At 38.0% G+C, this 14,451-nt stretch overlaps 1 protein-coding gene across 2 annotated transcripts in view; it reads right to left on the bottom strand.

Annotated features, from left to right (window-relative positions):
* Positions 1-14,451, bottom strand: part of LOC122811902 — a 294,398-nt gene that overhangs the window by 258,958 nt on the left and 20,989 nt on the right. Inside the window, exon 2 of one of the 2 annotated variants that reach the window (XM_044084055.1) lies at positions 2,784-2,897. The exons of the other annotated variant lie outside the window; for it this stretch is intronic. Within the exon in view, the coding sequence (XP_043939990.1) occupies positions 2,784-2,897 (114 nt within the window). The remainder of the gene's footprint in view (positions 1-2,783; positions 2,898-14,451) is intronic. 2 annotated transcript variants of the gene reach the window in all.

Genomic DNA, 14,451 nt, shown 5'->3' with positions numbered 1-14,451 from the left:
GCAGAGAAGACATTTTGAGTCCAGAACTACTCATTGTAGGAAAAGAGATGGAAGACGCCTTAGTGTAATTTTTTTGGAGAGGAAGGTATACCTTTTGACCTCATGTCAAGTTAGTGAAGAAAGTAACTCTGAATTAGTTGACTTACAGGTAAGCCACATAAACTTTAAAAAAGCATAATGGAAAGATGATCCTTTAAGTCTGGCAAGAGAGAATATAACTAAGGTAGTAGGGAAAATGTTCCAGTTACATCTTATTCCTATTTTGACATAAGAGATGGTATCTTATATACAGTAAGTAACCACTGGGAACAAATTACAATTGTTGCTGCCAAAACCTTACAGAATAGTAATAGTAATGCAGCCAGTATTAGACAGATTTTATTAGCTAGGTATAATGAAAGAGAAAAATATATGTACTTCTTGTTTAGAATGCCAGAAAACTGCACCATGGCATGGATTTAGATGGGCCATTTGAGAGCATTGCTGTGGACACTGTGGGGCCACTAATAGTATCTAAGAATGGTTTTCAGTACATGTAATAATGGACTATGCTAGAACATTCCCATAAGCTGTACTGTTATGTAAGGCTAGTGCTAAGACTATTGCCAGAGAACTGGTATTGTTATTCTCTAGAAAGGGTATACATAAAGACATACTTTCAGACTAAGGCACCTCCTTTATGTCGAGAGTATTGCACCAGGTGCACCATTGATGTAAAGTAATGCAGTTAATATCAAGATAGCATCCTTAGACTGAAAGTTTAGCAGAGATGAACAATAAAACACTGAAATGCATTAAGAAAAGTAATTGAAGCAGATAGTAAAACACAAAAGCAGTTGTTTCCCTATTTAATGTGTATGATAAGAGAGGTGTCTGTCATCAGCCTTAACTAGGTCTCCTCCATTTGAACTCATGTATGGCAGGCATCCCAGCAGTCGATGTTCTAATGAGAGCTGGGAAGAAGACACTATTTAAAAAGTGATAGAACATTCTGTTAGTTTAAAGGATAGATAAAAGCTGGCCATGCCCACAGTGAAGAACCACATGCACAAAGAACAGGATGCAGCAATAAATCTAAAATAAGAATGCCCAGATAAGAGACTTTAATTTTGGGGGGGGTCAGGTTTTAGAATTAGTATTCTTCATGGAGACCACGTTTCTGGCTAAATGGCGAGGCCCTGCTGAGGTAATTGAAAGATTTTACACACACACACACACACACACACACACACACACACACACACACACACACACACACACACACACACACACACACACATAGTACGCTATAAAATTAAACAACCAGTAAAGAAAAATTGCAGATCTTTCATATTAACATATGAAAGCCATGCTAAGAAGTACAAAAATCTGTTTATAGTCTGCTAGCTGAAATTCCTATAGGATCTGTCAGAAAACCTCTGCCTGATGTACAGTTAGAGGAATTCTTGTCAAAAGTACAAAAGCAGGAAATAAGAGAATGTTTATTAAGAAGTAAAGGAATACTCTCAGAAATGCTTGGGATAATTAAACTGCTAAAATATAACATAGAAACAATACCCAGAGTGAAGGTAAGACTGAGACTTTATAGAGTACCAGAATCACAGAAACAATTGGTAGAGGTTATTTCAAGCACTAAAAGGAAACTGCCTAAGCTTAAAATGGCCAGCAAGGGGAGCAAGTCTAGTACTTACTTATGAACCTATAAGAAGAAATTCAAAAGATGTTTGTATTGGAGTAAAAGCATCACCAAGTGAATGGAGCATTCCATTTATGCTAGTTCCTACCCCTGATTGAAGCAGTAGTGTAGCTAAGGTGAGGCAAGGGGGCAGCCACTCCAGATGCAAAGTATTAGGGGCGGAGTGATCAGCAGAATGGCAATCAGTCTGAAGCAGTTGGCTCTCCATGTATGGTATAAACTTTAGCAACTGATTGCTACAGGTTAAAAAGAAATATATTTTTTATATAGCTGAGGCACTTTTAACACTCTATATGTGGCATAAACTGTAATAGTTGCTAGCTACAGTTTAAAATTAAATACGTTTTTTTAAGCTCTGATCGGTGGGCAGAACTGAAGTATTTAGAGTAGCAGTTTAAAATGAAAGAGTTTGAATTGGGGAGCACCAGATTGGAGTATGACGGTGGATGCCAGAATTGCTAGTTATACCTTTGGATAGAAGTATTGGGTTCTATAATAACTTTAGAAAACAGAATAGTATTTCAAAGCTTGATAGCTATCCATGCCAGAATTGACAGGCATGGGGAAGGTAAAAAAAATCTCCCCTCTAGATTCTTCTGCTAGCAGAGGTTATAAAATAGTTCCAGATTGTACAGATGATAGTAGGATTGTGTGCTGATTCCTGAATGATATGGCTTGTGTGGAAATAATAAAGCATATTCATTCAGATATGTTTACATACAAGCAATGTGGAAAGTTAGAGCGTGTAAAAAAAAAATACCCTGAAAAATAATTGTCCTGCAGAGTAAAATACCTTTAGTTCATCACTCCCTCAAGTGGATTGTAGTTTCTTATTGAAATGGAACAGGGTGGGGTAATGCATGTTTTCTGTTTTAATGAAACACATTGTCTTTCCGTCACAAAAATATGATAAAAAATGTTCACCATTATGACTTGATTATATTCTGTCTTGGTGGATGAAGTGCGTTTACTCTCAGACAAGATAAGTGATCACAGCTGCAGTATGCTAAACTGAAAAGGATACCCTTACAGTGAAGGTTAATGCCTTAGCAGCTAACGTAGAAGGGATTAAATATAGATCACTTACCTTTCCTCCTTATTCTATACACAATGAAGATGATAAGAACAATTACATGGCATACTGCCAGGCCAGCAACAGTGATCATGCAAATAAATGGAAACCCCAACAGATCAAAAGACACTGAAACAAAAACACAAGTAACAGAAAAGTTACTGATAAAATGCTGTATATAAACAAAATAATACTACTTTAACTATTTTCTATATTCCATATCAGTGTGTGTAAACATGTCCTACACTTTTTAGCAATGCAGTTAATCAAAATCTGTTTTTAACCATGAAAAATGCAAAGAATGCACAAATGCAGCTGCATGCATGAGTACTTTCATGCAATCCCACTTCAGAAACATAAGTCAAGACAAACTGAATATTCCAAAAAGCACAGGGACGAGGCAGTGTAGGTACTTGGTGAGATAATGAAATGAAAACTTTAAAAATAAGTTTTTTAGAAATTATTTTTTGTTCACCAGAGCTTCGTGTACATGTTAGAATGCCCATTAAGTTACCATCACATTTAAACACCAGAATACCACTAATGCATAATATTTTGATGGGGGAGCTGGGCTTTGTTCTTTCCTCTTGTTAAATTATACTCAAAATATTCTGTCATCTTTTCTAAGCCCTGATACAGTGGGTTGCAAGTCGTGCAAATGTGATGCAGCAGTGAAACACAAAAGCTTTTAGTGCAAATGGACCTGAAAGTAAATTTTACAGTCAGTGGCTATAAAGTCATCTGGGTTTCTGGATTCCTTATTTTCTTCTGTGAATACTAGGCTCCAATGCTTCCATTAATCCACAGCATGGGATGGTGTGGTATTGCAGTTTATATGAAGTATTAACCCACATACAGAGAATGGCATGCCTTTACTACAGCATTTGTAATGCCATCTGTAAACATGAGCTTGGATCTTCAGCACAGGACAATCCCCTAAGCTGTACATCAGTATCATTTCCTCCACATTCATCCTGTCCTTTAACTTTCAGCATCTCAAAAGAAAACAACTTGAAACCCTTCCTGAACAGATTCCTAATGATGCTTCCCACTGGATGTGATAACATCCATTCACATTGCCCTCAGTTTTGGAAAGACATCTTATCTCTTGTTTGTGATATCTTTAAAATTTGACTGTGACAAAATACTGTGCTTACCCGATGACAAAAAGGTCATTGTTAAACCACTTCCAAGGGTGCAGAAGCCACATTCCACAACCAACTACAGACCAGTATCCATCCATCCAACAATAGGAAAGATGATCTAGTTGTCCTCCTTCATACAAACATATGCAGTTCTATCGAGACAGCACCATAGATTCTAGCCTACTTGTAGTAAAATCACTGCATTTTGGAATCTGACTGGGGATATAGTCATTAACCCAGCCAAAGGCAGCCTGACTGGTTCTGTATTGTGAGAGTTAACTAAGGCCTTTGATATGGGTGAACTGACTGTAATGTACTTTACCCAAGGCTCATCAATGTATGTGACACCCATTACTAGATTCCACCAGTAACTTACCAATGTATCATTAGCTTATATATCCATATCTGAACTCTGGAGCATTATGGTAATCACCACTTTAATCAAATGAAGACTATAGCAGCAGTTTGAGCCTTATGAACTTTTTTAATTGCTCTTGCCACTCTCTAACGTGTGCAGACAACAGTATTAATACAGATCCTAGTAATATAACATGAACCACCATGGCACCTTAACTCCCTTGGTGTCTGTCTTCAACAGTAGTTTTGGCAGTATGGAGCAAGGTAAACTGAGAGATTTACTGGCATATTATACTCTGATTTAACAAAAGCCTTTGAATGGTTCAACACCATAAGTTATTGCCCGAACTAGCACTTTGGGAGTCCACATTACTACATTAAGCTGATGCCAAAGCTACTTACAAAATCATTCATTCAGAGATCAGATTATCCAGTCTCTTTTCCATCTAGTTACAGTAACTGTGGGAATCCCTCAAGGATCTGTCCTGAGATAACTCTTATTTACCACCTTCATAAATTCATTCCCAGATACCTTTCTCAATATCCTCTCTTCATGATATGCTGAAAATGTAGTCTTTGGACCCTTTGATCAATTTCCTAACACGTTAAGAAAATCTCTATCCTTTCATTGTGCTTCATTACCAGCAGTGAATTTAATACTAAGAGTGTCAGCATGAATTTTATAAAGACTGAAACAAAGCTGTTTGGAGCATCAAATTGTCTTAGTAAGTTACCTGCAAAGTGGACAAAAGATGTCATCAAGGAGTCTTGTTTAGATTTACCAAGCAGTTCAAATACATAGGGGTATAGCTAGACCCATATCTGTCTTACTCAACATATATTGGTGAGGTCCTTCAGCTCTGGTAAGATGATGTCACATGGCTAGATTTCCACTATCTTGTTAGTCAGTTTTGTTTTTGGCTACTGACTATGATGGCTTTATGAACTTGGCATACATGTCTTTATTGCAGTTGTTTGTCCTGCCTTTCTGCTGTATCATTTGTATCCAATAAATACTACATTTTGTCTTTTGGCTGCAAACAATTGATGACTTAAAACTTCTTCGGACATTTAGGTTGTACTGAGAAGTAGTAGGTTTGGAGCTGTATGCTGTATATTTACCTGTGGGGATTATATCTGCTGGTCCATGGTTGATTCCCTTAAGTTTCAATCACAGGATTCCTGGGCATTACTCTAAAGAGGCAGAAATTCCTTGAGAGCGGACATTTTTTCATATGTCCTCATAATGTTATTCTACCTTCTGGTCTGTTTTCTCCCTTTGGCATTCATAAATATGGCCAGACATGAGAGTTATTGACTTATACTTAGTGTGTTTTCTTTTTGTTTTACGTTTTATTCAGTTAATGCTCTAGCATGGTCTTATTTAACAGTCTTCATCTATTTTAACTTTAATTTTTACAGCATCGCTGTATAGTGGATAATAATGTTTTCACTTGTATTTTTAAATAATCCTTTGTATTTCAGTCACTTGATTTCACTGGTATGTTACCTTTCTGCGCTTGAAGACCATTTGGTAATATTGCAAAGAGTTCACTATGATACTACATAGCTGGTGTTTTATATTATTGGATTTGTTTGCCTTTCACTCATCAGATGGTACTCCATTCTGTTAAGTGGACCTTTATTTCCATTATTCTATTTGGAAGACTTCGGGAAAGCTTCTATTTTTAAGTCCATAGACTGTAAGGATATTGTTTTTTTTTTTCAGGATGTATTGCAGATTATCTACATTGTCATTAGTTTAGTCTATGTGCTGCCTATCACATGTATATCCACCATCAAGCATTCCCTGATAGGACTTGAGATCATTTGTTCCACCATATTTGGTATCCCAAGTGGGGGTGGGGCAAGTGCAATCCACCAAGTCCTTTAATCAGTCAGCTATGAGGGTATTTGGTTCCCTTACCAGTGTTCCTGCAATGAGAGTATAAACATATGCTCTGATATCAGCCTGGGGGGAGATGAGTAATCCGCATCATTGCAGGTGCCATTATGCCTTTTCTGTACAAGTGCATACCCCAGGTCTATCTCAGTTTGTCAAAGGACCAAATTGTTGAAACCCATATGGCTGACAGTTTGGTTTATTGAACCATTCTGACTGAGATTGCAGTGCAGTAGGGATCAGGGAATTTTCCCTTTTCCCCACTGCGGGTTCAATCTCGGAGTTGGTATAAATAATTAGAAGGGGGTGTGGGAAGTGCAGGGGGGCATTCCCCCTTGCAAAACATTGTTTATGTTGTTGGCAGGTGATACATGGTTTTATGTTAGTTTTTCAATTAGCTGCATTGTCGACCATATGCTTTTCGGCAATGTGGGGCCAGAATCATGAGCGCCTACACTAAGTGTACACAATCTGTATTCAAGAAAATTCTTACCACATTTTTCTGTGCTGTATAGTCACTCAAAAAATTAGACTAAGTGTAGATGTAGTCTACATATTGTGGTAACCTTTATGAATCCCCCTCAATATTTAAGGTTGCAAGGAAAACTAAAATTATTAAGACGAAATTGGGAGTTATGCTTGTGTTATCTATTTACTTAGAATGGTGTACACTTAATATAGGTATTAATGAACCTGGCCCATGGTTTTTGGATAAACTGTCATAGATTTCATACTGCAACAATCTACATTGCTTGATGAATGAATGCCCACCCCAGGGCTGCATTGGATGGCCTCCAGTCTTCCCATCCCTCCAGGATAGGCACACTCATCCTCCCCACTCCAGCGCCAGCAGATTCCCAAGGTGCAAAATGAACTCAGGTTATCTGGGGTGTAGTCTGGGCTGTATCCCTTTATACTAAAAGAACTTACATTCCTAATTTTTACTTAAATTTAAGCACCCATTTATCATACTGTTTATAGGGAGTAGTCTTTGAAGTCATTGCACTATTATTTATATAGGTGGCTTGTAATTTAATTTGTAATTCATTCATTCATGTTGTCTGGTTAACTTTTATTGTATACTGTATTATTTGTTTATATCATTAGTTATAGATGGATTTTACTTCTATGAGTTCTTTGATGTTTGGCGGCCGCAGTGGTGCAGCGGTTAGCGGTGCCGCCTCACAGCAAGAGGTTCTCTTGTTTGATCCTCTGCTGGGGTGCCTTCTGTGTTGAGTCTGCATGTCCTCCCTAATGTCACGTGGGTTTCCTCCGGGACTCCCGTTTCCTCCCACATCCCAAAGACATGCTGTAGGTGGATTGGACACTCTAAATTGGCCCTAGGTGTGTGTGTGTGTGTGTGTGTGTGTGTGTGTGTGTGTGTGTGTGTGCCTTCTGTGGAAGGTTGGGTGCCGGGCTGGCAACTTGACACTATAACAAACTCCACTGCCAATCATAAACAGACAGGTGATCCACTGTGGTGACCCCTAACCAGGAAAACCGGAAGAAGAAAGAAGATGAGTTCTTTGATGTTTGTTTGTGATTTAAGGGATGCCCTGCTGGAGTTGGTTTCATCCTTTTTCTTAACTTACCTTTCATGTATGCATGCCTTTACACAGCTTGTGCATGTATGGCATAGATGCCAAAAGTGTGCTTTTATGGTTACCTTGGGTACTCACTTTCACAAGACCAGAACCTGTTCCCACCTTGTGGTAGAACAGCCCCCTAAGGTTCACGTAGCTTTCTTTGAACCTTTCTTAGGGTGCCTGCGTGACACCTCAAGCAGGTAGCTGGGAACTATTCTCTTTTGGTCCCATATAGATTGCTGTATACAAATGCAAAATCCATCCACAACAAGATAGGGTTTATGTCCGAGTTACTGCATGATGTCAGACTTGCATTTATAACAGTGACATGACTTGATGACAATTTCAGCCCTTTGCTCATGGCTGCTGCTACTGTTCCTCCAGGAGTCTGTATTACTCAGTGTCCTGCTGGGGCAGGATCAGGAAGGGTGTTTGTTCTAGGGATAAGCTCTAGGTGTCACAGTCTACCACTTGGAATACTGACTACTCTAAATATGTACTGAATGCTAGAACAAGCTGTAGGTTTCTCCTCATCTACCATCAACCCTTTTGTGTGAGGACTTTTTTGAGAGAATTTCACTGATTTTTCTAGTATAGTCTATGATGTGTCATCAGAACTTTTAGTTTTAGGTGATTTCAGCATATGAGTTGATAAGGAGATGGTGTCTCTCATATGTACTATGAAGGGATTCATGCTTGTTCAGGTAATTACCTAATTACCTCTGTAACACACCCATGATGACCAGTAACTTACTGGTGGATACAGTTTCTTGTTCTGATTAATTCTTAGTTTGCTTTGCTTTGCAATTGCCTTTTGTTTGTCCCTGTGATCCTGAGCTGACGGGGTGACATCCTCATTTTCCCTAAAGTTTCACATGGTTTTATTGTGATTAGAGCATCATCAGCTCCTTCCCAACAGCAGGGCTGACAATCCCGACATTTTAGTTGGTGACTATAATAGGTCACTGACCTCTTCTCTGGACTTGTTTGAACCATCTTTTGCACATGCCCTTCCTCTCAAGGCTTGTGACACATAGTTTGATGTTAAACTCCATATTGTGAGGTATGAGGAATGAAGTCTGTAATTCTGTGGGTGGCATTCAGGTCTTTGGAGTGGTAAACTTGAACTGGATAAATATTATGCCCATTATCTTGTCTGAGATCTCTCACAAGAGTGGACAGTGGTCTCACCTTCGATAACCACATCGCCATAACAGTCAGGAAATCCTTCTATGTGGCACACCTCATCACTAAGGGCTTTTCATCCAGAAAAAAGGAGGTCATTGTCCCACTGTACTCATCCCTCATTAACCCATTATAGAGTACAACGGCCTGTTTGGATGGACCTTACAAGACATCTGCAACAGCTGAAAAAGCCTCAGAAATACCTTACTAAAAAAATCACAGGCCTAAATCAGATGTCCTATGCTGACCATCTAAAAAAACTCCAGCTATACTCTGTGGCATATCGTCTACTCAGAGGCGATCTCTGCTTAACATACAAGGCCATGTCAAACCCTGAGCTGTTGGACATGCTACACTTAAAGAAATCCCAATCCCTCAGAGCCACATGTTCCAGGGATCTAAACCTTGTCATCACAATGAACAAAACATGCTGGAGGAATAGATTCCTGACCCAGAGACTCCCCATACTCTGGAATAGACTGCCCATACATGTCAAGCAGGGCGCCTCCTCGGCCCTCTTCCAAAGGAACCTTGACAATTGGATGGGAGATAGGAAATTCACCCTGGGGATCATGTCAGTCACCCTGCTAGACAGGGGTCCAGGGAAGTAAATATTGTGGGAAGAAATATCCAGGGAATTGTTATGGCTAGGCTTCTATAGGCCCTAGGGCCGATAGCCTAGTACCAACCTATGAACCTGTGAACATATGAAGATGACAGATGTTTTGTTCAGAGACATCTCTGCAGTGCTACGTGACCAGATATGCTTTTTCAGGTGGTGAATAAGCTGAAGAGCCTGGCCTAACAACTCAGAAGGATTTTTACTTTTCAGCTACATAAGAAGTCTTTCACTGACAAGGGGTTGTCAGCATTATATGTGCAATGTCTGCTTCAGACTCCATGAGCTGCTGAGTGGTCAAAGCTGCAACTAATTCCTATAATTGAAAATACACTTTTATAAGAATCCACATTGACATGATTTGTCATGTTTTATCACATGTTTAGTTAAGTAACTGTGTAATAAGGTAGTAGTTTCAATGTTTGTTACTTTAAAGAATCCCTGGTCATTGCATCTGAAATGAAAGCAGTTAGCATTAAATTTATAATAAAAAACTTTTATTGTGGTTGTTTTTCATACATAATTTCTCTGTTTTGCTGCTTCTTCTATTAACCACATTCAATGTTGGTCATATCTGTGAATAATTCTTCTCATGTGTGGACTTTGATGAATGTTTTGTTTAAGATTAGCTCTTGTCTGTGATTTCAAGTAAATACCTTACTGCATGCTGACTTGATCCCTGCCTTCCAGATGGGTTGCTACCAATCTAAATGTTCTGGGACCAGTTATTTATCAAATTTTCAGACCCTGATTGAGTTATAGGACTTTTTATTTCTGTTAAAGGAAGCATTAATTATCCCTTATTTCAAGAAACCAGCTGTTTGCCAATATCATGATGATAACTATCACCTTATCTTAAAGTTGTCATTTTTGGGCAAGGTTATCAAGAAGATTATTTAATCTAGCAGTCGGCACAGAGGGCTAAGGTTGCAAGCTGCATCTCCTGTGGTACAGAGTTTGATTCCCACAGTTCTTATTTCCCTACTGTCTGCCTTTGAGCAAGTCACTTAACCAGATATTGCTCCTGGATCACCCCTGAAAAGGGACAATGTGCCCAGTAGGCCTACCTGGTTAACAAATTGTTATTATTATTATTATTATGTACACCTTGAATTACATTTTCTATCTATGGGCTCCTGGCTCCTTCCCAGTCCAGTTTTTGTACTTCCCATAGTCCTGAGGTTGCCTTTATTGGCTAGATAATTATTTCCTTTTGAGTAGAGATATCAGTCACATCATTTTCTAATGGTTCTGGTTAAATTCTCAGTGACACTTCAAACCATAGATCATAGTATCCTAATGAACATCTACTTTTTTTCTGAGGCGTTTCCTCTCTCATATTACCATGTCTTGTCTCCTAACCCTCTAGATATACCCATAGGGTGATTTCAGCACTGAATTCCTCTTGATGTCCTTTAGAATGTGGAGCACCAGAGCCATTGAGCTTGACTTTGTTATTACTCATGGTGTTTATGCTGCCCCCAGGAGGTCTGATTAGAAGGAGTGAGTTATCATACCATTATTACCCTGAAGACGCACAGTTGTACTTTTCCTTCTACCACGAAAGTAAGGTGAGTGTGTAGTCTGTTTCAGGTGATTTGGATGTCATAGTAAATGGCTTAGGAGTACTCAGCTGAAATTGAATATATTCAAATTAGAGGCTTGTGTTATAAATGCAACCTTGAAATGTTTTTCTGCTCTGTCAACTCCATCACTTATGCATGGTGGCACTATGCTTGAATTTGCATCACAGGTGTATAGTTTTCATGCTACTGTCAGTGATCAGTTGACATTTCAGGACCAGATGCCTGTTATGATAAAGTCATCCTGCTTTCATCTAAGGAACATCACTAAATTCAATCACATTTCACATTCATTCACATTCAGATTTCTTGTCATTCGTGCCTTGATATTCCTTCAACTTGAATACTGTATTGCCATTTAAGAAGGGATTTCACCAAAAAGACTGATCAATAACAGCTAGTACAGAACACCGCAGCCTGCCTACTCACTAATATTCACCATTAGGACTACATATAGCCCTGGTATTACTCCAGTACTGCATTCTTTTCAGAATCTCAGTGTTTTGTTTTCTGCACATGATTTGGGTCCCTAAGGAGTTAAATGTTCCTTATTTCCCACTTTGAGCTTTGTGCACCATTAGGACTACATATATCCCTGGTATTACTCCAGTATTGCATTCTTTTCAGAATCTTAGTGTTTTGTTTTCTGCACATGATTTGGGTCCCTAAGGAGTTAAATGTTCCTTATTTCCCACTTTGAGCTTTGTGCACCATCACCCTTGGGCTGTTAACAGCTCTTTGTATATATTTAGAAGCACCTGGAATCCAGTAATTTCTTTGATGATAAAGTGGATGAGCTTGCCACCATAAAAACTGGGTTAAAACCCTCAAACCCACCCATAAATTCAAATTGGATTTAAAAGTTCCAGTAGTCTCTGATTTCCTCACTCCTAAAGGAATTTTATTCCACAAAACTATTTGCCAAATAGTTATTATTTCTGGTATTCACAGAGTGGCCTATTTTAAATACTCCCATACAGTTTCCAAATTTACAATCCTTAAAACACGTATACATGGTAATAAGATCTCCCCTGACCAAGCTGTATTAAAATACAGTACAATCCAATAAATACAGTAAAATACAGTAATGTGTACAAGGACAGTACCTCACGTCTCCTATGATAGTTCACATCTGCCAGCCCTTGAATTTTCCTTGTAAAATGTCTTTGAATCAATTACAGTTTATCTTACTGGATATTACTGTATATGCAATAGACCTGCAATTTTCAATAATTGGTCTCACCATAGTGTTATAAATGGGAAGCAAAACAGTCCCGTCTCTGCTAGCAGTACTTCTGAAAATGTTACTAATTTCATAATAACATCTAATAATATCCAGCAGGTGATGATTAAAACCTAACTTATCATCTGCCCACATACCACATACCCACATCTTAACCTTTTGGATATTAGTATTATCCAATGCATATGGATAATTGGGATTCTCAGTACCAAAATGCATAATACAAGTTTTCTTAACATTAAACTTCATTTAAATTCCTATAACCCATACATATGAAGTATCTAAATAAGCTTACAAAGAAAACAGATGAGATAATTCTGAGATAATTGAGCCAAATTTAACATTACCAGCATATTTGTAAACCAAAATGTATCATCAGAAGGAAAACCATATGCTTGTATTGTTATGCTTTGTCATATCGTGTAACAGGGCATATCTGACAAAGTCCGCCTCCATCCAGTCTACTTACTATCAATAGATAAATAAGTAGATAAGTAAAAATAAAAGGCTTAAGTTTTAATATTTTTATTTAATTTAACGTTGACCAACTTGCCAATCACACTATCCCATCATCACCTGCATTACTATGAAAAAGACACAAAAGATCTGCCATTTCAAAAAAATATTTTTGTAGGGGGTTATACCCCCAGTGTGGATGGAGTAAAGGAGCATACAATTTTTAGTAAGTGAGACTGAAGGGATGAAGTCCCCTCTTTAGAGATCCAGGAAGCTACAAAAACAGTTGTAAAACAATGAATGTTTTGTCATTCTGACAGCATTACATAAAGATGCTGTCAACACATACAGACCTCCAAGCCATTCATTGCTGTCATTTGCAGAAGAATCACAGGGTTGCATTTCAGACAGTGTAAGAATCCACATAGAAGGGAACTGCTAATGTGGTATTCACAGACAGTACACATACTGTACAGCTACATCATGCAAAAAATGCAGGGGAATGGCTACACATGATTCTGATATAACACCACAGCAAAGTTATACAAGCATTTTGTTACTTTATACAAAGCAAACAGCTGATGTACATTGTATATTCAGATGAGCTGCACAACATGAGGAACAGCATTATCACATTTCAGAGACATCTGTACTGTGCAGAAAAAGCACCATCTGAAACTGTATTATAATATATTTACAACATGAGGAACAGCATTATCACATTTCAGAGACATCTGTACTGTGCAGAAAAAGCACCATCTGAAACTGTATTATAATATATTTACAACATGAGGACCAGCATTATTATATTTCAGAGACATCTGTACTGTGCAGAAAAAGCACCATCTGAAACTGTATTATAATATATTTACAACATGAGGACCAGCATTATCACATTTCTGAGACATCTGTACTGTGCAGAAAAAGCACCATCTGAAACTGTATTATAATATATTTACAACATGAGGAACAGCATTATCACATTACAGAGACATCTGTACTGTGCAGAAAAAGCACCATCTGAAACTGTATTATAATATATTTACAACATGAGGAACAGCATTATCACATTTCAGAGACATCTGTACTGTGCAGAAAAAGCACCATCTGAAACTGTATTATAATATATTTACAACATGAGGAACAGCATTATCACATTTCAGAGACATCTGTACTGTGCAGAAAAAGCACCATCTGAAACTGTATTATAGTATATTTACAACATGAGGACCAGCATTATTATATTTCAGAGACATCTGTACGCACCATCTGAAACTGTATTATAATATATTTACAACATGAGGACCAGCATTATTATATTTCAGAGACATCTGTACTGTGCAGAAAAAGCACCATCTGAAACTGTATTATAATATATTTACAACATGAGGAACAGCATTATCACATTTCAGAGACATCTGTACTGTGCAGAAAAAGCACCATCTGAAACTGTATTATAATATATTTACAACATGAGGACCAGCATTATTATATTTCAGAGACATCTGTACTGTGCAGAAAAAGCACCATCTGAAACTGTATTATAATATATTTACAACATGAGGAACAGCATTATCACATTTCAGAGACATCTGTACTGTGCAGA

Source organism: Protopterus annectens, chromosome 9.part0 (assembly GCF_019279795.1).
Source record: "Protopterus annectens isolate FY-2018-M chromosome 9.part0, PAN1.0, whole genome shotgun sequence".
Taxonomy (NCBI): domain Eukaryota; kingdom Metazoa; phylum Chordata; order Ceratodontiformes; family Protopteridae; genus Protopterus; species Protopterus annectens.
The sequence above is the reverse complement of the archived record's forward strand: the minus strand, read 5'-3'. Positions and strand labels throughout refer to the sequence as shown.